The sequence below is a fragment of the Sciurus vulgaris genome (genome assembly GCF_902686455.1).
Source record: "Sciurus vulgaris genome assembly, chromosome: 8".
In the NCBI taxonomy this organism is placed as follows: Eukaryota; Metazoa; Chordata; class Mammalia; order Rodentia; family Sciuridae; genus Sciurus; species Sciurus vulgaris.
Window position 1 is genome coordinate 7,300,594 of NC_136468.1, and position 21,127 is coordinate 7,321,720.

Below are 21,127 nucleotides of genomic sequence, written 5' to 3' on the forward strand. Positions count from 1 at the left end.
AAACCCAGTGCCTCATACATTTCAGGGAAGAGCTCTACCCCTGAGCTACAGCCCAAAACATAAATAATACACTTTTTTTTTTATTTTTAAAAATTAAATATATTTATTACATACTTTTAAACATACAAAAAATAGGAAAATAGTACAGTGAATATCCATATACACACCAGTTAGATTTTTGCCATGTATGTTTCATACACGAACACACTTGGTGAAACCACTTAAAAATATTTTAGAGTCACTATAACATTTCATTCCTGAATGCTTCCGTGCACTAATTAAAAGACATCACTCTATGAACAAGTTTTATCACAGCTGACAAAATCAGAAATGTTCTGATATTTAAGATCCAATCCATATTCAAATTCTCCTCAGTGCCCCCAACTCAAGGTTTTTACAAATGGCTTTTCAAGCCAGAGTCTGTTCAAGGCTGTTACCCTGGGGCCTGGAACACAGATCAGTGGTCCAGAGGGTGCTTAGCTGGCACACGGTCTTAATCCACAGTACTTAATCCACAGTACTTAATCCACAGCACCAGAAAAGAACTCACACTACGTTAGTCTGTTATATCTCTTAAGTAACTTTTAATCAAGAACAGTTGCCCAATCCCTCTCTTTTCTTTCCTGATATTTTGAAGAAATGAGACCAGTTATCGTCTATAACATTTCATATTCTAAACTTGTTTAACAGCTTCTTTATCAATATCTTTGAACTTGTTGCTCTATCCCCAATATTTCCTGCAAATAGGAAATCAGACCTAAAAGCCTGATTAGATTTCAGTTAAACTTTCTTGACAAAAAAAACTTCACAGGTGACGCAGTGCACTTTATACTGCATCACAAATTAAAAAGCTGCCTGGCTGTTTGACCGCTGTCAGTCATGAAAAGTGTCACCAAATCCTGAGGATCTTTTTTTTTTTTTTTTTTTTGTAAATTATGTTTTGTCTACATGACCAACCAGCAAGTGTTTGGTGAAATGACATTCTGACACCAAGATGATTCTAGTGGGGATGCAGATCAGATTTTATCTAATAGTTTTGGCATCAAAATATCTTTAACTTTTCAATTTTTTAACATTTCAATTTTTTAAGATATTCAAAGAACATCGGTTTTCCACAAATCATAAAATTTATACAAAAGATTCACTTTTATATTGATGGCAGACTTACTCCTTAATTGAAATGTGAGCACCTCCCTTCTTTTTGATTTTATCTGAAACCCATATAATAGCCAGTATGATAGCCACTCATATACCAAGAGATTAACATGCTTCCCAAAGCATCAGCATCATCAAGAGAATCTGGACATATGGGAGGTGGTGGGGGAATTATTGGTGGTCCAGAAGGAAATGGAGGTAGCCAACATGATAAGAAGTGGGGTGGTGGAGGTGGTGGAGGACCACTGAATTTTAGACCTGGCTTTCCTGGTCCCAATCCTGACCCTGGCATTGGGGGTGGTGGAGGGAGAAAAGAGTCCCATGGAGTTGCTTTTGACTTGATGTTATTTGATTTATTTCCAGGAGACCTAGAGGAGTTTTCACTTTTATCTGTTGAAACTTGACTTTCATTTTCATTCTCCTGAGCATTCTGTTCTATATTATTAGCTACTTCAGAGGTTGGGGAAAGCAGATCAGACAGATTTTGCTCCTCTCTATTTCCATATCCAGTGTAAATCACAATACAGGTTTCTCTCTTAAAATCAACTGAAGCAATGGTAGCTGGGTAAATACAGCCATCTTCTGACCAAATGGCAGAACACTTGTCACCAACTTTCCACTGTTTCAAGGGAGTTGTAGCATTCTTCTTCTGGCTTTTATTCTTCTTAACAGGTTTTCGCCTAGGTGTGCTCTTTGGTTTATCTGAAGTTTCACGAATGTCACCATTCTTTAGAGCATGCTTAAAGGAAGCCACAGCTTTATCATAAGCTTTTATCAATGCTGTATCATCCCAAATGTCAGAATCATCACTCTGGCCTGTGCCGCGCCGGAACAGCACCGAGTCTTCCTGCCTACACTTTTGAACAATGAATGGATAAGAGAAGAAATCAGAAGATAAATAAAAAATAATACTGAGAGGTAAATGGGAATAGTGATACAACATATCAAAATGTTTGAGAAACTATGAAGGTGAATCTAAAGAGAAAGTTCATAGCATTGAGGACATACATGAAAAGAATAGAATGATACCAAATACATAATCTAACATGACATCTCAAGGCTCTAGGAAAATAAGAACAAACCAACACCCAAACCAGTAGAACACAAGAGATCATTAAAATCAAAGCTGAAATCAATGAAATTCAGTATGTACTCATTATAACCAAACAGTATCTCTCCTGAGACCCACAGCCTCCTTCAGGTCTTCACCTCCTGGTTGTGCCTATCCTTGTTAGCACAGTCTTAGTCACGACCCCCATCCTAGCCTGCCAGTTAGGGATCTGGAAATTCAGAAGCACAACTCATCACCATTGGCCAACTCTGGGCCAAACCAAGCACGATTTCTCCTTGACTGTGAACATGGGATGAAGATGGGGTGTGGAGGGGTGAAAGAGAAGCAGAAGCACAGGGAGGGTGGAACAGTGTACCAGGTTGTGGGAAACCATCCTTATCTAGCAGAAGCAGACTAGTTTGAGCCTCATGATGCAGAGATCTGACTTTCTGGAACTGGCAGGTACAGTGGTCTGTCCCAGGTTGCTGTGGGGGGTATGTGGCATGTGGGAGTGGTTGCCTGTCTGGTCTGCTATAGTTCCCCTTAGAAAATGGCTCCCCTAACTCCACCTCATGCTGTTCATCACAGAAGAAGCCCCTCCCATTGTAGGCCTCTTTATCTGTGTGATTATAAACAAAAGAGAGTTGAGCTACACCATGTTGTTAGAGGCCAGATGTAGTATGGCCACACCCATCATGCCCCCTCTCATTTAAAAAGAGTATTGGCTCTTGTGTTTTTATTGATTAGATAAGTTTATGGGTAATTGACTGATTTATAGCCAACATTGTCCTCTGGAAGTTAACCCTTTTCTCATCCACAATGGACGTGACTGAGAGATCCCCACAAGGTGGCTTCTGAAAACCACTGTGGGCTCACTGTGCTCATGAAGTGGGGGCCTACAAGTCAAGGTGGTTTGGGGAGTCTTGGGTGATGATAGTGGGGTTAAGATGTAGGTAGGCCCTATACATAAAGTGGGTATCAGTGTGGCCCCATGTCATGCAGTTCTGAACAGCAGGATCTATAATGGTTTCTAGAAACCCCAAGTAATGGAGTTCTGCAAAGGTTATCTAGAGCCAAGCTAAAAGATACTGGTTAAGTTAGCTACCAAAATAGTACATAAATAAGGGGGCACCTGGATTTGAACCAGGGACCTCTTGATCTGCAGTCAAATGCTCTACCCCTGAGCTACACCCCCACTTATAGGGAACCTCTTATTAGCACCTTTTCATCCAGGGCACCACACCCAGACTACCTGTGACTTCTATTGTAGGTTTCTCTGCATGTTCTAGCAACTGACAGCTTTCTCCACTGAAGTCTGCCCTATCCTCTTCATCCCAACCTTAACTACTCAGCCCCAGCTCTGCTCCCTCCTCACACTGTGCTGGACCTTTGCACCTGGAAAGCACACCTGACTCCAGCATTTCCCTAAGTCCACACACAGTGATCAGACAAGAGCTGCTGGTTCTGGTCTTCAATGAACTTCACACACTGCCCATGGAGACCCTGCTCCATAATCCAAGGCTTCAAGGAGGGGGCTCATTATTTCACTCCATCACTCATTCCCTCAACAATCAGTCATGAAGCTTAATAGGTACTGGACCTTGTCATCCATGTTGAGGTCAGAGGGTTAAGGATGATATAGTCCTTGTTCCTCAAAAAGTCTTGGTCCAAACAGGAGACAAACCCAGAAACAAATTTTTTCCAGAGGTTTCAGGGAGAAAGAAGCTCCACAGACATCAGAAGGACCTTCCTGGAGATGTGACAAGGAGAATTGACCTAAGGAAAAACTGGGCTCCTCAAAGCCAGAGACTTCAGAATGCTGGATATCCATGTGATGAGGGAGCCTTGTGCTCATTGCCTTGGAGGAAAAATTTGACACAGCCCATGATCAGCCATGACTGGAGGAGCCTCATAGCCTACTGTCTACTAACTCCTTCTGGACAGGATGACACAGATATAGCCTGAGAAGAGTCCAGATCGAAAGGGGTAAATACTTAAGTCCATTTCAGTTCACTGCAAGGAGTAAGACTTATATAGATGACATGGGTATGTTACTCCTTCTCATTTACTACTTCAGAAAATTTCCTCTTCTGATACCACCCCTGAAAAAGAAAAAAAGAAAGAAAATATCCTTTTGGGCATGTAAAAGATTCTAGCAAGGGGGCACCTGGATTTGAACCAGGGATCTGCAGTCAAATGCTCTACCCCTGAGCTATACCCCCTGCTTCCTAGGAATGTGTAATAAGCACCCTAAACCTGCTTGGCCACACCTTGGATCTCTACCTGGAGATGTGCACTTGCTAGTGCCACCATCATTTGCTTCCTTCCTGCTAGGCCATGCCCCTTCCTGTCTATACACCTGTAGGGATAACCAGCATCCTTCCTCCCTAGAACTTGACTGAAGCAAGAACAAAAACATCTTAGATGTCTGAAGCTAGAACCTTCTTCACACTCAACTAGAGGAGCGAGACCACAAGTACTGGCTGCTCAATTGACCTTCAGAGGTGAGGGTGGGGCCTGGGATGGCAAAAGCAAACATCCTTGGTGTCTCCCAGAGAACTCCTAACCCAACACTCTGAGAAGGGCATCTAGGGATCTTGTGTGCCTCTAGCCGTTCCCTGTGGGATTCTGACTCACATATGGCTCACAAGTATTAATTTAATCTGCACCTATGTTAGCTCCTCATCCCTATGATCAAAATCCCTGGCAAGAACAACTTACAGGAAGAATAGTGTGTTTAGGCTCCCAGTTTCACAGGTTCAGTCTGTGATCATATGACTGAAATGTTCTGGGCCCAAGGTGAGGCAGAACATCATGAGAGAAGATCGTGGTGAAGGAAAGATGCAAGCTCATGGAGCCAGAAAGCAGAGATACTAGCTCATGGCAGCCAGAAAGCAGAGAGAGCAAGTGAGTCACCAGGGACAGAATAAAAACCCAAATGTACATCCCAATGACATCTTCCTTTTACTACACCACAAGGCCAAGAGTTACTATCACTCCATTCAGATTATTAATCCATCGAATGGATTAATCCAATAACTGGGCTAGAGTTCTCTTAATCAAATTATTTCACCTCTGAACTTTCTTGCACTGAAACTGTAGGTTTTATGAGATATCAGAGATCCAGACCATGACAGTGACCTTTCATGCTGTAGACCTGAAAACAAAAACAAAAACAAAAACACACAACAGTAATTCATAACAGAAAAACATCACCTGATTGGTAATGGAGTCATAATGGAGCCCACATTGATGATGAAGGGCTTCTGTTCACCAAACACTAAGGGGCAGGGATGAACTTCCTGTTTGTCTCTCCTTCCTCTCTGCTACTTCTACCTTTTCTTAATCCCTCAAGGCTCAGACAGAAGGAGCCTGAACAGAGGATCCAGTCACCCCAGCTCCCCTACTGAAAGGTGGAGAAATGTCAGTCCAGAGACCCACAGTCCCTGGAGCGTGAACAGTGGCTGCAAACATGTGGTCCCTATGAAAGAGGGGCCAGCAGGTGGCATGTCTTGAACCAAGGGCTGCCTGCTGTTCACACACTTGCTTTGCCCTGAGTTATCCCCTGGTCCCTATTCAGACCTTCCTGATTAACACTGAATCACAGCCTAAGATCCAGGGTGGACTCTCATAGCTCTTCATCTATTGAACTAGGGGGCCATGACTGACCTCACTCAGGCAGACCTCATTCTTGACTTGAGCTGGGCCTGTCCTTCCCCAGAGACCCATCCCAGCACTTCTAGAAATCTTCCTGCCCAGCACCCTGCACCTGCTTCTCCTCAGCACCTGTGTGGGGCTACAGTTTGGAGAGTCACTGTTCAGAGATGGAAGCTGGCTCTTTCTTTCTTTCCTGAGTTTTCTCCACTAATCCCTTCCATCAGGACTCCCACCTCCTCTCACCCTCGGCCATTGCTGCCCTTAGGGGTTTGTCTTGTATTTCCACTACTGCTCTCTTCCCCTGTCATGTTCCAGTCCTGGGGTGGAAAGGGAAACACCTTTCCAGATAGGCCAGGACACCAGGCAGACCACACACCCTCAGCTCCGCACAGCTGGAGGGACAGGACCAGGCACAGCACATGGCTACTTGAGACCTCAACCCTCAGGCCTCCATCTCTATTGGAAGATCTCAAAAAATTCTTAGCAAATGAACAGATACAGGAATAAGCAAGGAACTGGGCCAAGAGATTCAACTGCCACGGTCTGACCTCTGGATCAGAGTCATGTGCAAAATGTACTCACCTCTATACAAGGACAGGGCCTCATCCAATTGATATGTTTTCCTAATGCTCTCAGAATACTGTAATTCCAAAACCTCAAGTCTTTCTCCTCCCCTGCATATTTATATGCATTGCAAACGTACATAATGCTAGGATTGATTTTTAGATATTCATACGTGTACAAAATAGAACAATATTATGACCAATATCATTCTCCACTACTTCCCTTCTCCATCCTTTCCTTTCTCACTCTGGTCCCTTTCCTCTATTCTACTGATCTACCTACAATTTACATGAGATCCCCCAACTTTATTTTCCTTTTTCCTCTGTATCTATTGCATATGAGAGAAAATACACCACCTCTGACTTGCTGATTTGGCGAGTTTTGCTTAACAAACGAGATTAGTTCATTTGCAAGCTCTGAGATTTGGTTTTGATTTCTTCTGTAGGTAGTATTTCATTCAATATTTTCTGTAGAGCCAACTTAGTAGTCATGAATTCTTGTAGTTTGTGCTTATCTTGAAGGTTTTTATTTCTTCTTCGATTCTAATGAATAGCTTTATTGGATCTAACAATCTTGGTGGACAGTTATTTTCCTTCAGTTCTTGCAACACATCATTCTAAGCCCTCTTGGATTTCATAATTTGTATCAGGAAATCAGGAATAATTCTGATGGGTTTGTCTCTAAATGCAACCTGGCATTTTTCTCTTGAGGATTTTACAATTCTATCCTTGTTGCATATCAGGCATTTTTATTATCATATCTCATGGAGAGATTAATTTCTGGTCTTGTCTCTTTGAGGTTCTGAATGCCTCCTGTCCATAAATGCCCAGATCAGTCTCCTATTTTGGTCATAGTTATTTACCTCGTTTCTTTAATATGGTCTGAATGTACAAGACTGGCCACTTCGTCTTCCAGCTAAGTGATTCTGTCTTAAGCATGGTCTACTCTATCACAGAGACCTTCAAGTGAATATTTTATTAGATTTATTGTCTTTCATTTCCAAGATTCATTTGGTTTTTCAATATCTCTATCTTCATATTGAATTTCTCTTTCATATTCTGTACTGAATTCCTTAATTCATTCAGTTGCCCTTCTGTGTTCTCTTGGAATTCATTCATCATCTTAAAAATTCTTTGGAATTTTTTTCTCTGCAATTTCATATCTTTGGAGACAGTTGCTGGTGAATTATGAACATTTGGACGCAACATGTTCCTTGTTGTTTCATAATTCTTGTATTCCTGAGTTGGGTTTTGTGCCTCTGTTGACATGGATTTCTTCTCCACTCTGATGTGTGGGCCTGTTTTTATGACACAGCTTTTCTTGCCATAGTGTTCGAGGATATCAGCCTGATGTGAATTGTTCAGTTTGTGTCCAGTTGAAATTTGTCATGTAGCATCCTTGCTGTTCCTTGGTGATGATTAGTGTATTTTGATGGAATGTGGATTGTGTCAGAGCTTGAGGATTACACTTTCTCTACACATCTCAAAAGAGTGATGTCCTGTTATAGATATGACAACTTGTGTTGTATAAAGCAGTGTATGTGGTATCCACCTCTGTGATTGCTCTTCTTCACTTAATAATTGTGTAAATGCTAAAGGGATATGGGAATGATGTAGACTGACACACATCATAGGAGTGGTGTCCACAACCTTTGGTTTAATTCTCTCTCTTTTTGCTGCAGGAGTTGATGTTCAGGGCAGGGAACCTGAGGATCCCCCATATTGAATCTTAATTGGGGCCTGGGTGTTAGTTTGGGGGTTTGTCTTTAACATGGTTTGGATGAAAGTGACATTGAAGTTTCAGGGTGGCTAATTTGTGTGTGGATCAAGATTTGCTCTCTCTCGTCTGGTTTATTTCAGAGGCAGAATCTCAACCCTGTGAACTTGGGGTATCACAATAGATTGGTGTAACCTCAGAGAAAAGAGAAAAACAAACAATAGCAACACCACAAGGGAATAATATACAGCATTTAAACAAAAGCCCAGGGCCAACTATGACATGAACCACACAAATTACTACTGATTCAGGGATGGTGGTCATTGATTATCAACAGCAAGCAAGAAACAGGCATGAACGGGATGTGTCATTAACATAAACAGCAAGTGTACACTGTACCACCCACAGTGTGAGTCACTGCACAACTGGAATGGTAGGGCAGGAGTTATATAGGCCAAAGAGCTCTACAAGTGGTAAAATACAGCTCATAAAGACAAAGTGTAATAGGATAGAAAGGACAGGGACATTTAGAATGTTCAAACTGAACAGAGAGAAAGCAGAGAGACCTAGAGAGTGATGGCTGTAAGGAGGGAAAATAAATAAAACAAAAGGTCCAGTAAGGAGAGGGAAAAGGGTAAGAAGATAATTTGGCTATTAGAGAGAAAAGGAGACAAAGAGAAACAAAAGCAGAAACAAAGACAAAGATGAGGTAGAAAAACAAACAAAACAACCCTAAACCTGAACATACAAGAAAAAATAAACTATAAAATGATAAAATAGAAAATAAATGAAATACAAGTGTGTGTGTGTGTGTGTGTGTGTGTATGCAAGAATCCTCCACAAAAAGTATTCATGCAGATATAGAAGAAGAAAAAGAGGAGGAGAAGGAGGAGGAGGAGGAAGGGAGGAGATGGAAAGGAGGTGAGGAGGGGAAAGAGTGGGAGGAAGAGGAGGAGGAGGAAAAGGAAGGTATAGATGGGGGGAAGAAACAAAAAGTCCAAAGATCCAGGGAAACTCTCATTGTCCCACATGTGGTGACGTGGCAGGCACACAATCAGCTTTGGTCTCCATTTCAGCTCTTTCACTAATTCAGTGACAAGAGGTCAGAGATTCTCACAACAGTCAGAAGAGTCCTGCATTTGGGGCCCATGAGGGTCTGAGGCCACACTGTGACCTTTGAACCTACCATTTGCTTTCCTTGAGAAGGTGGGATTAGCCATCCACCTGAAGCCACTCTTGCTGTTCTTGGTCCCTGGTGGACCATGGGAAAGTCTCACCCAACTTTTTCGCTTGTAGAATCAGAACTTCTGCATTTCAATCCCCCAAAACAACCTAAATCTTCATTATCTTCTAGTCAATAAGGCCCAGCTACCAGTGCACACTCCCTTCATTTGCCTGAGCATCTTTTGCATGGTACCCATTGCTGGTCCTAGTCAGGGCACTTGGATTAGAGAGGAGCCCATCTCAGGCTGACAGAAACCCAGAGGTCACTGGATGGTAGGGTAGAAAGGAGCTCCTGCCCCAGCAGGGAAGTCTGAAGACCCAGGCTCATAGAGTGGGCAAGACCCAGGAAATCCAGAGGGTCAAGATGGCAGCCAACCTGGTTAGGGAGCCATGCTCACCTCCAGAAAGGACACTGGCCACAGCCCCTGGCCCCTTGGAAGTGCCTGGGCTCTGTCACCTCCAGAATGAACCCCACCTCTGGCCTCCCTCTCTGTGTACTTGACTCAGCACTCAGAGTCTTACTTGGTGTCTACAGCTGACCAAGCCTAAGGCATTAGCAAGTGTGCTGGGTGATTTTGTATGTCTGCTGGGGTGGGCTGTGGTGGGCACACGTTCAACCAAACACCTATGGGATGCTGCTGCAAAGGCAAAGGCATTTTTTGGATGTGATTAACACTTAAATCAGTAGACTCTGAGTCAAGCCCATTGCCCCTCCAAGCTTGGGTGCCTTGTGGAATCAGTTCGTTGTGCACTTGAGAAACACCTGAGGTTCCAGGGAAGGAGGAAATTGTTCAAACCCCTGGCTGAGTCTGTATTACAAAGACTCAGCAGGGTCCCACCCGCTGTCTGGTGACCAGCCTGGGGTGAGATCTCAGCGGACTCTGGTACCAGCTGTTGGGAGCTAGGGATACACACTGAAGTCACCTCATCCAACCACTTCCAGAGAGCTGTGTAGATGTGGATCCTTGGAGTGTTTTACAAAGTAGGATGAGTATAAGTTTAAATAATTCTGAACTGTGCCCTTAGACTGTCTTCAGACTAGAGCTGCCATGTCTGCTCTTCCTGGGTCTCGAGGATATGGGGTCACCATGCAGAAAGCAGAATTACCCACTTCTCAACTGTTTGGGCCAGTCCTAGAATGTCCTCTGTCCAGGACCCATGAGCAGTGACTCACCTTTGACAACACTGGGCTTCTCTAGATCTACAGGTGTCAGGGACACTTGACAGTGAACACCACCTGCCTCACCTCTCTCCACACTGGAGACTGAACCAATGTGGTGGAAAAAATCTGGAAATCAAAGACTGTGTTCACTGAGTGAAAATAAAAGGGGGCACCTGGATTTGAGCCAGGGACCTCTTGATCTGCAGTCAAATGCTCTACCACTGAGCTCTACCCTGCTGCTTGTGTGTGTCTAATAAGCACTCTAAACCTGGGGACTACAACCTGGGTTTAACCACCTTCACAAGCTTAGTCACTAGTGTTAGGCCATCAATTGTGTCATATCCTGGAATCTCATTTACATCTACAAGTGTAAGTTCCAGTACCATTTTCCTGCCAATTAAAATCATTGGATGTTAGGAAGGATGTTAGCAAGGGATTGTGATCCCTCCCCCCAAAATTAAATTTATAAGGTTCCAGGTTGAACTAATCAGAAAGATGAAGGGAGATATCTTTAGCAAGGTCAGCTGGTACTTCTCATGTACATTCAGTTGGGTAACTGTGATTCAGCAATGACCTCCCTCCACACTGTCAGCCTTGCAGAGCAACTAAGGACGATCGTCAGAGACCCCTGACCACAGCAGCCTGCCTTCTGCCAGGTAACTGACGGCCCAGACAAAGCTTTCACGAGTTCTAGGAAGGGTGGTGCTGAGGGCGAACGGCAAGGAGCACACTGACCAGAGGAGAGGCCAGGGAGCTTAGCCACAAGAGAACATGCCAGAGGGGACACCTGGATTCACACCAGGGACCTTGGTCTGCAGTGAAATGCTCCACCCCCGAGCAATGCTCCCTTGACTGAGGGAGTTCCCCCTTCAAATATGTCACCTGTGTTCCCAAACCCAGGACTCCATGGTGCTCTGGGTGGGATATCACATGGGTGTGAATTTTTCAATGTATTTGCAAAAGGTTTTCTTTTATTTATGTGGGCGGGGGAGGGTCTGGGAGTTGAAATTAGCATCCCTCAACCACTGAACCACATCCCCAGCCCTATTTTGTATTTTATTTAGAGTCAGGGTCTCACCGAGTTGCTTAGTGCCTTGCAATATTGCTGAAGCTGCCTTTGAACTCACAACCCTCCTGTCTCAAATGTGCACAAATGTGTTTTGCTCTATAGTTACCTTCTTAGTTCTTTGGTGATGATTGGTCTATTTTGACAGAATGTATGGTGTGTCAGAGTTTGAGGATTCTCCTTTCCCTGAAGGTCTCAAACCAGTGGGTGGGGTCATTTAGATCTAGCAATTTGTGTTCTATACAGCAGGGTATGTGGGGTGCGCCCTCTGTGACTTCTTTACTTAACAACACTGGATATTCTAAAAGAATATAAGAATGATCTAGAGTACACCTGTTATCCAGACAGCTCAGGAGACTGAGGCTGTTGGATCCGGAGTTCAAAGCCAGTCTCAGCAAAAGTGAGGCGCTAAGCCACTCACTGAGATCCTGTCTCTAGATAAATTACAATAAACAATAACATGAAATAAAATAAAATATAGGGCTGGGGATGTGGCTCAGTTTTCAATCCACGGTATCCACAAAAGAGAACCCTCATAGGTGTGATTTCCAGAGCCTTGGTGTTAATGCTGTTTGTGCTGCAGAAGTAGGTGTCCCTGAGTGGGAACTGAGGGATCCCCATATCCATTCCAACTTGGGCCTGGACATTATTGTGGGGTTTTGTGCCCTTTCTTTTTTCGATAAGTTTCAATGTAGGCAGTTTTTTTCGGGAGCAAGGTGTGCTGTCTCTTGTCTGGGTTTAGTTCAGCAGCAGATTCTCTGTGAACTTGTAGTATCACAATGGATTCCCAGTACCTCAAAGAGAAGGAGTAAACAAACAAAAGCAACAACATAAGCAAAAAATATTCAGCACCAAAACAAATGCCTGCTGCCAACTACAATATCCACAGTACAAATTAGTAAAAAACAGGAATGTTGTCAGTAATTGTCAACAACAAAAGCAATAAATACCCATGAACTGGGTCTGGCATCAAGTACACAGGAGTGTCAACTATGCCCCCCTCAGTACTAGTAACTGAAAGAGCACGAATGCTGGGACAGGGAACTAAACAGTTCTGAAAGACGGTAAAAATACAGGCCATTAGGAGAAAAGCAGGTATGCTAGGAAGGTAAGAGAAAGCTTAGAACGTTCAAAATGTGAAGAGAGAGAAAACAGAAGAGATGTAACAAGTCATGACTGCAGAGAAGGAGAGGACCAGATAATTTGGCTCTTAGAGGGAGAAGAAAGGAGAGAAAGGGAAGCCAAAACAAAAAACCCTCACCCTCAAAAATAAGAGTACGAAGAAACAATAACTTTTTTAAAAAATTTATTTTTATTGTAAACAAATGGGATACATCTTATTTCTCTGTTTGTACATGAAGTAAAGGCATACCATTTGTGTAATCATACATTTACCTAGGGTAATAGTTTTGATTCATTCTGTTATTTTTTTCCTTCCCCCCCTTCCCACCCTTCTTTTCCCTCTATAAAGTCCCTCCTTCCTCCATGCTTGCCTCCCCACCCCCATTATATGTCATCATCCGCAAGATCATTTGTCCTTTGGTTTCTTGAAATTGGCTTATCTCACTTAGTATAATATTCTCCAATTTCATCCATTTGCCTGCAAATGCCATAATTTTATTATTTTTTTATGGCTGAGTAATATTCCATTGCATATATATACCACAGCTTCTTTATCCATTCATCAATTGAAGGACATCTAGGTTGGTTCCACAATCTGGCTATTGTGAATTGAGCAGCTTTGAACATTGATCTGGCTGTATCTCTGTAGTATGCTGATTTTAAGTCCTTTGGGTATAGGCCAAGGAGTGGGATAGCTGGGTCAAATGGCGGTGCCATTCCAAGCTTTCTGAGGAATCTCCACACTGCTTTCCAGAGTGGCTGCACTAATTTGCAGCCCCACCAGCAATGTATGAGTGTACATTTTTCCCCACATCCTCACAAACACCTATTGTTGCTTGTATTCTTGATAATCGCCATTCTAATTGGGGTGAGATGCAATCTTAGTGTAGTTTCGATTTGCATTTCTCTTATTACTAAAGATGGTGAACATTTTTTCATATATCTGTTGATTGCTTGTAGATCTTCTTCTGTGAAGTGTCTGTTCATTTCCTTAGCCCATTTGTTGATTGGGTTATTTGTATTCTTGGTGTAGTTTTTTGAGTTCTTTATAGATTCTGGAAATTAGTGCTCTATCTGAAGTATGAGTGGCAAACATATTCTCCCACTTTGTAGGCTCTCTCTTCACATTACTGATAGTTTCCTTTGCTGAGAGAGAGAGTTTTTAGTTTGAATGTGTCCCAGTTATTGATTCTTGCTTTTATTTCTTGTGCTATGGGAGTCCTGTTAGGGAAGTCTGATGCTAGGCTGACATGTTGAAGATTTGGACCTACTTTTTCTTCTATAAGATGCAAGGTCTCTGGTCTGATTTCGAGGTCCTTGATCCATTGTGAGTTGATTTTTGTGCAGGGCAAGAGATAGGAGTTTAGTTTCATTCTGTTGCATATGGATTTCCACTTTTCCCAGCACCATTTGTTGAAGAGGCTGTTTTTTCTCCATTGCATATCTTTGGCAAGTTTGTCTAGTATGAGAAAATATTATTTATTTGGGTTTGTGTCCGTGTCCTCTCTTCTGTACCATTGATCTACCTGTCTATTTTGGTACCAATACCATGCCGTTTTTGTTACTATTGCTTTGTAGTATAGTTGAAGTTCTGGTATTGCGATACCCCCTGCTTCACTCTTCCTGCTAAGGATTGCTTTAGCTATTCTGGGTTTCTTATTCTTCCAAATGAATTTCATGATTGCTTGCTCTATTTCTGAAAGGTACATCATTGGGATTTTAATTGGAATTGCATTGAATCTGTTTAGCACTTTAGGTAGTATGGCCATTTTAACAATATTAATTCTGCCTATCCAAGAACATGGGAGATCTTTCCATCTTCTAAGGTTTTCTTTAATTTCTTTCTTTAGCGTTCTGTAGTTCTCATTATAGAGGTTTCTCACCTCTTTTGTGAGATTGATTCCCAAGTGTTTTATTTTTTTGAAGCTATTGTGAATGGGGGAGTTTTCCTAACTTCTCTTTCTGAAGATTCATCACTTATGTATACAAATGTATTAGATTTATGAGCATTGATCTTATATCCTGCTACTTTACTGAATTCACTTATGAGTTCTAGAAGTTTTCTGGTGGAAATTTCCAGTTCCTCTAAATATATAATCATGTCATCAGCGAACAGGGATAGTTTGAATTCTTCTTTTCCTATTCGTATCCCTTTAATTTCTTTGGTTTGTCTAATTGCTCTGGCTAGAGTTTTGAGGACAATGTTGAATAGAAGTGGTGAAAGAGGACATCCCTGCCTTGTTCCAGTTTTTAGGGGGAATGCTTTCAGTTTTTCACCATTTAGAATGATATTGGTCGTGGGCTTAGCATAGATGGCCTTTACAATGTTAAAGAATGTTCCCACTATCCCTATTTTTTCTAGTGTTTTGAGAATGAAGGGATGCTGTATTTTATCCAATGCTTTTTCTGCATCTATCGCAATAATCATGTGATTCTTGACTTTAAGTCTGTTGATATGGTGAATTCATTTATTGATTTCCGAATCAATAAATGAACCAACCTTGCATCCCTGGGATAAAACCCACTTGATTGTGGTGCACTATGTTTTTAATATATTTTTGTATGTGATTTGCTAAGATTTTGTTGAGAATTTTTGCATCAATGTTCATTAATGATATCGGTCTGAAATTTTCTTTCCTTGATGTGTCTCTGTCTGGTTTAGGTATCAGGGTGATATTGGCTTCATAGAATGAGTTTGGGATGGTTCCCTCCTCTTCTATTTCATGAAATACTTTGAGAAGTATTGGAATGAGCTCTTCTTTCAAGGTTTTGTAGAACTTGGCTGAGAACCCATCTGGTCCCGGACTTTTCTTTGTTGGTAGGTTTTTGATGACTTCTTCTGTCTCATTACTTGAAATTGATCTATTTAAATTGTGTATGTACTCCTGGCTCAGTTTAGGTTATTCATATGTCTCTAGAAACCTGTTGATGTCTTCGAGATTTTCTATTTTGTTGGTGTATAGATTTTCAAAATAGCTTCTAATCATGTTTTGTATTTCACTCGTGTCTGTTGTGATATTTCCTTGTTAGTTCCGAATTTTAGTAATTTGAGTTTTCTCTCTCCTTCTCTTTGTTAGTGTGGCTAAGGGTTTATCAATTTTGTTTATTTTTTCAAAGAACCAACTATTTATTTTGTCAATTTTTTCGATTGTTTCTTTTGTTTCAATTTCATTGATTTCAGCTCTCATTTTAAGTATTTCCTGTCTTCTATTACTTTTGGTGTTGCTCTGTTCTTTTTCTAGGGCTTTGAGCTGTAGCATTAGATTGTTTATGTGTTGATTTTTTTTCTTCTTTTATTGAATGCACTCCATGAAATAAATATTTCTCTAAGTACTGCTTTCATAGTGTCCTGGAGATTTTGATTTGATGTATCTTTGTTCTCATTTACCTCTAAGAATTTTCTAATTTCCCTCCTGATGTCTTCTGTTATCCAGTCATCATACAATGGCATATTATTTAATCTCCAGGTGTTGGAGTAGTTTCTGTGTTTTACTCTGTCATTTATTTCTAATTTCAATCCCTTATGATCTGATAGAACACAAGGTAGTATCTCTATCTTCTTGTATTTGCTAACAGTAGCTTTGTGGCATAAAATATGGTCTATTTTAGAGAAGGATCCATGTGCTGCTGAGAAGAAAGTGTATTCGTTCTTTGTTGGATGGTATATTCTATAAATGTCCGTTAAGTCTAAATTATTGATTGTGTTATTGAGATCTATGGTTTCTTTATTCAATTTTTGTTTGGATGATCTATCCAGCAGTGAGAGAGGTGTGTTAAAAATCACCTAGTATTAATGTGTTGTGGTCTATTTGATTTCTGGCATTGAGAAGGATTTGTTTGACGTACATGGATGAGCCAATGTTTGGGGCATAGATATTTATGATTGTTATGTCTCGTTGATTTATGCTTCCCTTAAGTAGTATGAAATGTCCTTCTTTATCCCTTCTGACTAACTTTGGCTTGAAGTCCACATTATCTGATATGAGGATGGATACCCCGGCTTTTTTGCTCTGTCCATGTGCATGGTATGTTTGTTCCTTTCACCTTTAGTCTGTGGGTATCTCTTTCTATGAGGTTAGTCTCTTGAAGGCAGCAATTGTTGGATCTTTCTTTTTAATCCAATCTGCCAGTCTATGTCTTTTTATTGATGAGTTCAGGCCATTAACATTTAGGGTTATTATTGAGATGTGATTTCTATTCCCAGTCATTTGGCTCATTTTTTTTTTTGTTGACACGGCTTCGTTTCTCCTTTATTTGGCTGTTCCTTTAGGGTAGTTCCTCCCTTTGCTGATTTACATCGTTGTTTAACAATAATGTTTAAAATGGTAAAAAGAAGAAAAAAGAAACAAATGTATGTGCACATGTGTGGATCTCCATGAACCACTCAGCACAGCAACTCAGCAAGAACTCTGAGAGGAGAAGAGAGACAGTCAGAGAGACAATACAAACCAGAGGGAGAGAGGAGAAGGTTCTTAATGAATAATGAAAGAATTGTCTCCACTTAGGTGGTGCAAATTGTGGATGAGGACGGATGATTATTGCCTGTGGCCAGCTCTCCTCCTTTCCTTTTCTTCAGGAGAGTAGCTAGCAAAGATTTTCTCCCACTCTGTAAGTTCTTTCTCCACATGCTTATTCATTTCCTTTGTTGTGCAGAAGGTGTTTAATTAAATGTCATTTGTTTTATTAGTTCTTGGTATTTTTTCCTGAGCTTTGGAAGTCCTATTCAGAAAGTTGTTGTCTGCACCTATGTAGTGAAACATTGCCCCTGTTTTTCTCTAGGAGTTTCATAGTTTCTGATTTAATTTCTAGGTCTTTGATCCATTTTGAGATCACATTGATGCAGGGTGGGAGATAAGGATCTAGTCTTATTCTTATCCATATGGATTACCATTTTAACCAGAACCATTTGTTGAAAAGGTTTCATTTTCTCCAATGTGTTTTTGTACCTTTGTCAAGGATCACATGACTGTATCTATGTAGATTTACCTCCATCTCATCTATTCTGTACCTTAGGTCTATATGTCTATTTTCTATGCTTTACAGTCTTTGTTACTAAAGCTCTGAAGTGCAGTTGTAAAGCAGGTATTGTGATGCCCATGGTATTGCTTATTTGCCTTAGAATTGCTTAGGTATTCTGAGTCTGACATGAGAGTTGGTACTCATGCTTGTTCAGGAACTCCATTTGCATTGAATATCAAAAACCATACTTTCACTTTTAACCTCTGGCTATAATTTGAGTCTCTTTCCAATAACATATAGTTGTGTCTTGGTTTTTTTAAATTTTAGTTTATTTTATTTCTTCTAATTTGTTGTACCTGACACTTAGAATGCATTTATACATTTTGATACATCACACATAAATGGAATGTGATCTCCCATTTTTCTGATTATACATACATATTGCAGGATCACATGGGTCATGCAGTCATATATACACACGAGGTAATATTGTCTGCTTCACTCTACTATCCTTCCTTCCCCCATACCTTTTCCCTTCCCTTCACTCCCCTCTACGTAATATAAAGTAACTATTCTTCCCTATCCCCACTGCTTATAGTGAATTAGCTTCCTTATATCAGAGAAAACATTCAGCCTTTTGTTTTTTGGGTTTGAATTATTTCACTTAATATGATATTCTCTAACTCTATCCATTTACCAGCAAATGCCAGAAATTCATTCTTCTTAAAGCTGAGTAATATTCCATTGTGTTTGTGTGTGTGTGTGTGTTTGTGTATATTATATCAGATTTTTCTATCCGTTCATCTATTGAAGCGCATCTAGGTTGGTTCCATAGTTCAGATATTGTGAATTGAGCTGCTATAAACATTGATGGGACTGTGTCACTGTAGTATGTTCATTTTAAGTCCTTTGGGTATAAACCCAGGAGTGGGATAACTGGGACAAATGGTGGTTCCATTCCAAGTGATCTGAGGAATTAGAGAATTGCAAATCAGAACTACTCTAAGATTTCATCTCCCTCCAATGAGAATGACACTATCAAGAATACAAGCAATAGTAAATGTTTTTTTCGAGGCTATAGTGAATGGGGTAGTTTTCCTAATTTCTCTTTCCGAAGATTCATCACTTATGTATAAAAATGCGTTGGATTTATGGGCATTGATCTTGTAACCTGCTACTTTACTGAATTCACTTATGAGTTCTAAGAGTTTTCTGGTGGAATTTCCAGGTTCCTCTAAATATATAATCATGTCATCAGCGAACAGGGATAGTTTGAGTTCTTTTTTTCCAATTCGTATCCCTTTAATTTCTTTGGTTTGTCTAATTGCTCTGGCCAGAGTCTCAAGAACGATGTTGAATAGAAGTGGTGAAAGAGGGCATCCCTGCCTTGTTCCAGTTTTTAGGGGGAATGCTTTCAGTTTTTCACCATTTAGAATGATATTAGCCATGGGCTTAGCATAAATGGCCTTTACAATGTTAAGGAATGTTCCCACTATCCCTATTTTTTCTAGTGTTTTGAGCATGAAGGGGTGCTGTATTTTATCAAATGCTTTTTCTGCATCTATTGAAATAATCATGTGATTCTTGACTTTAAGTCTATTAATATGGTGAATTACGTTTATTGATTTCCTGATGTTGAACCAACCTTGCATACCTGGGATGAAGCCCACTTGATCATGGTGCACTATCTTTTTAATATGTTTTTGTATGCGATTTGCTAAAATTTTGTTGAGAATTTTTGCGTCGATGTTCATTAAGGATATTGGTCTGAAATTTTCTTTCCTTGATGAGTCTCTGTCTGGTTTAGGTATCAGTGTGATATTGGTTTCATAGAATGAGTTTGGGAGGGTTCCCTCCTCTTCTATTTTATGGAATACTTTGAGAAGTATTGGAATGAGCTCTTCTTTAAAGGTTTTGTAGAACTCGGCTGAGAACCCATCTGGTCCCGGACTTTTCTTTGTTGGTAGGCTTTTGATGACTTCTTCTATTTCAGTACTTGAAATTGGTCTATTTAAATTGTTTATGTCCTCCTCGTTCAGTTTAGGCAATTCATATGTCTCTAGAAACCTGTTGATGTCTTCAAAATTTTCTATTTTGTTGGAGTATAGATTTTCAAAATAGCTTCTAATTTGTTTTGTATTTCAATCCTGTCTGTTGTGATATTTCCTTGTTCATTCTGAATTTTAGTGATTTGGGTTTTCTCTCGTCTTCTCTTTGTTAGTGTGGCTAAAGGTTTATCGATTTTGTTTATTTTTTCGAAGAACCAGCTATTTATTTTGTCAATTTTTTGTATTGTTTCTTTTGTTTCAATTTCATTGATTTCTGCTCTGAGTTTAACTATTTCCTGTCTTCTACTACTTTTGGTGCTGTTCTGTTCTTCTTTTTCTAGGGCTTTGAGCTGTAGTGTTAGGTCGTTTATTTGTTGAGTTTTACTTCTTTTATTAAATGCGCTCCATGAAATAAATTTCCCTCTAAGTACTGCTTTCATAGTGTCCCAGAGATTTTGATATGATGTTTCTTTGTTCTCATTTACCTCTAAGAATTTTTTAATTTCCTTCCTAATATCTTCTGTTATCCATTCATCATATAATAGCATATTGTTTAATCTCCAGTGCCGGAGACCAGCCCAAGCAGCAGAGTCCAAGGGTCCTTGATGGCCTGAAATGTAAAAGCCCCAAAAGATTAGGCGGCGCAGCGTCGGCGATGGATAGCAACCACACAGACTCAGGTCAGTGTTAGGTTGCTGACAAGTTTATTGAATTCACCAGCAATTTTTATACCCTTTACAAACTTACTAAGAATAAAGCAGGGAGTTTCAAGGACAGAAGAAGAATTTAGGCATTTAGCCGACAGGCGCCATCTGGTAATATCTTATCTTACTTGACACTTCCCCACAATGAAGTATCCTTGACTCGAAACTTACAAAGGCAAGTTGTTGTATACCACCTGTTTTTCCTTGAAGTTTAACTTCTATTTGATTTCTTACTGCTAAGATTAATTATAACTTCTAATAATTTGTTATTAATTTTTCATGACTATAATTACATGTCTATGCTATGTTAAATCATATTATACTATTAAGAACCAAGTTATTGTCTTTAGAGTAAAAATCTTCATCTAAAAGAACTAAAACTTTTCTTTTGAACTAAATATAATGTATTTCTGTGGGAGGCTCATTACTTTGCAGAAGAAACCAGATGTAATAAATATGTTGATCACTGAAGCTAAGAGAATCACTTATATGCAACTAGATGTCTGGGAATCTTGTAAAAGTTAGCAAAAACATCACAAGACATATTGCTTCAGAATGTCCACCATTCCCTATAGGAATATTAGTGCTTTGTGTAAACAAATGAACTTTATTTTACTGGAATTGAGTTGACTCATATGAACTGTTTGTGTTCCCATCATCCTTCAACCGAAGAACTTTATTAAACATGATTAATCCGCG

The 21,127-nt window shown here is 40.3% G+C and overlaps 1 protein-coding gene across 1 annotated transcript; it reads right to left on the bottom strand.

Annotated features, from left to right (window-relative positions):
* Positions 1 to 855: 855 nt before the first annotated feature.
* LOC306667066 (survival motor neuron protein-like) lies at positions 856 to 2,000 on the bottom strand. The gene has a single exon (XM_079149337.1). It carries the CDS (start codon positions 1,445 to 1,447, stop codon positions 1,208 to 1,210), a length of 240 nt encoding a protein of 79 aa, XP_079005463.1. The 5' UTR covers positions 1,448 to 2,000; the 3' UTR covers positions 856 to 1,207.
* Between the last annotated feature and the right edge of the window lie 19,127 nt (positions 2,001 to 21,127).

Excerpts from the sequence above, each read along its gene's own strand:
- LOC306667066 (XM_079149337.1), bottom strand. The coding sequence starts at position 1,447 with ATGCCAGGGTCAGGATTGGGACCAGGAAAGCCAGGTCTAAAATTCAGT.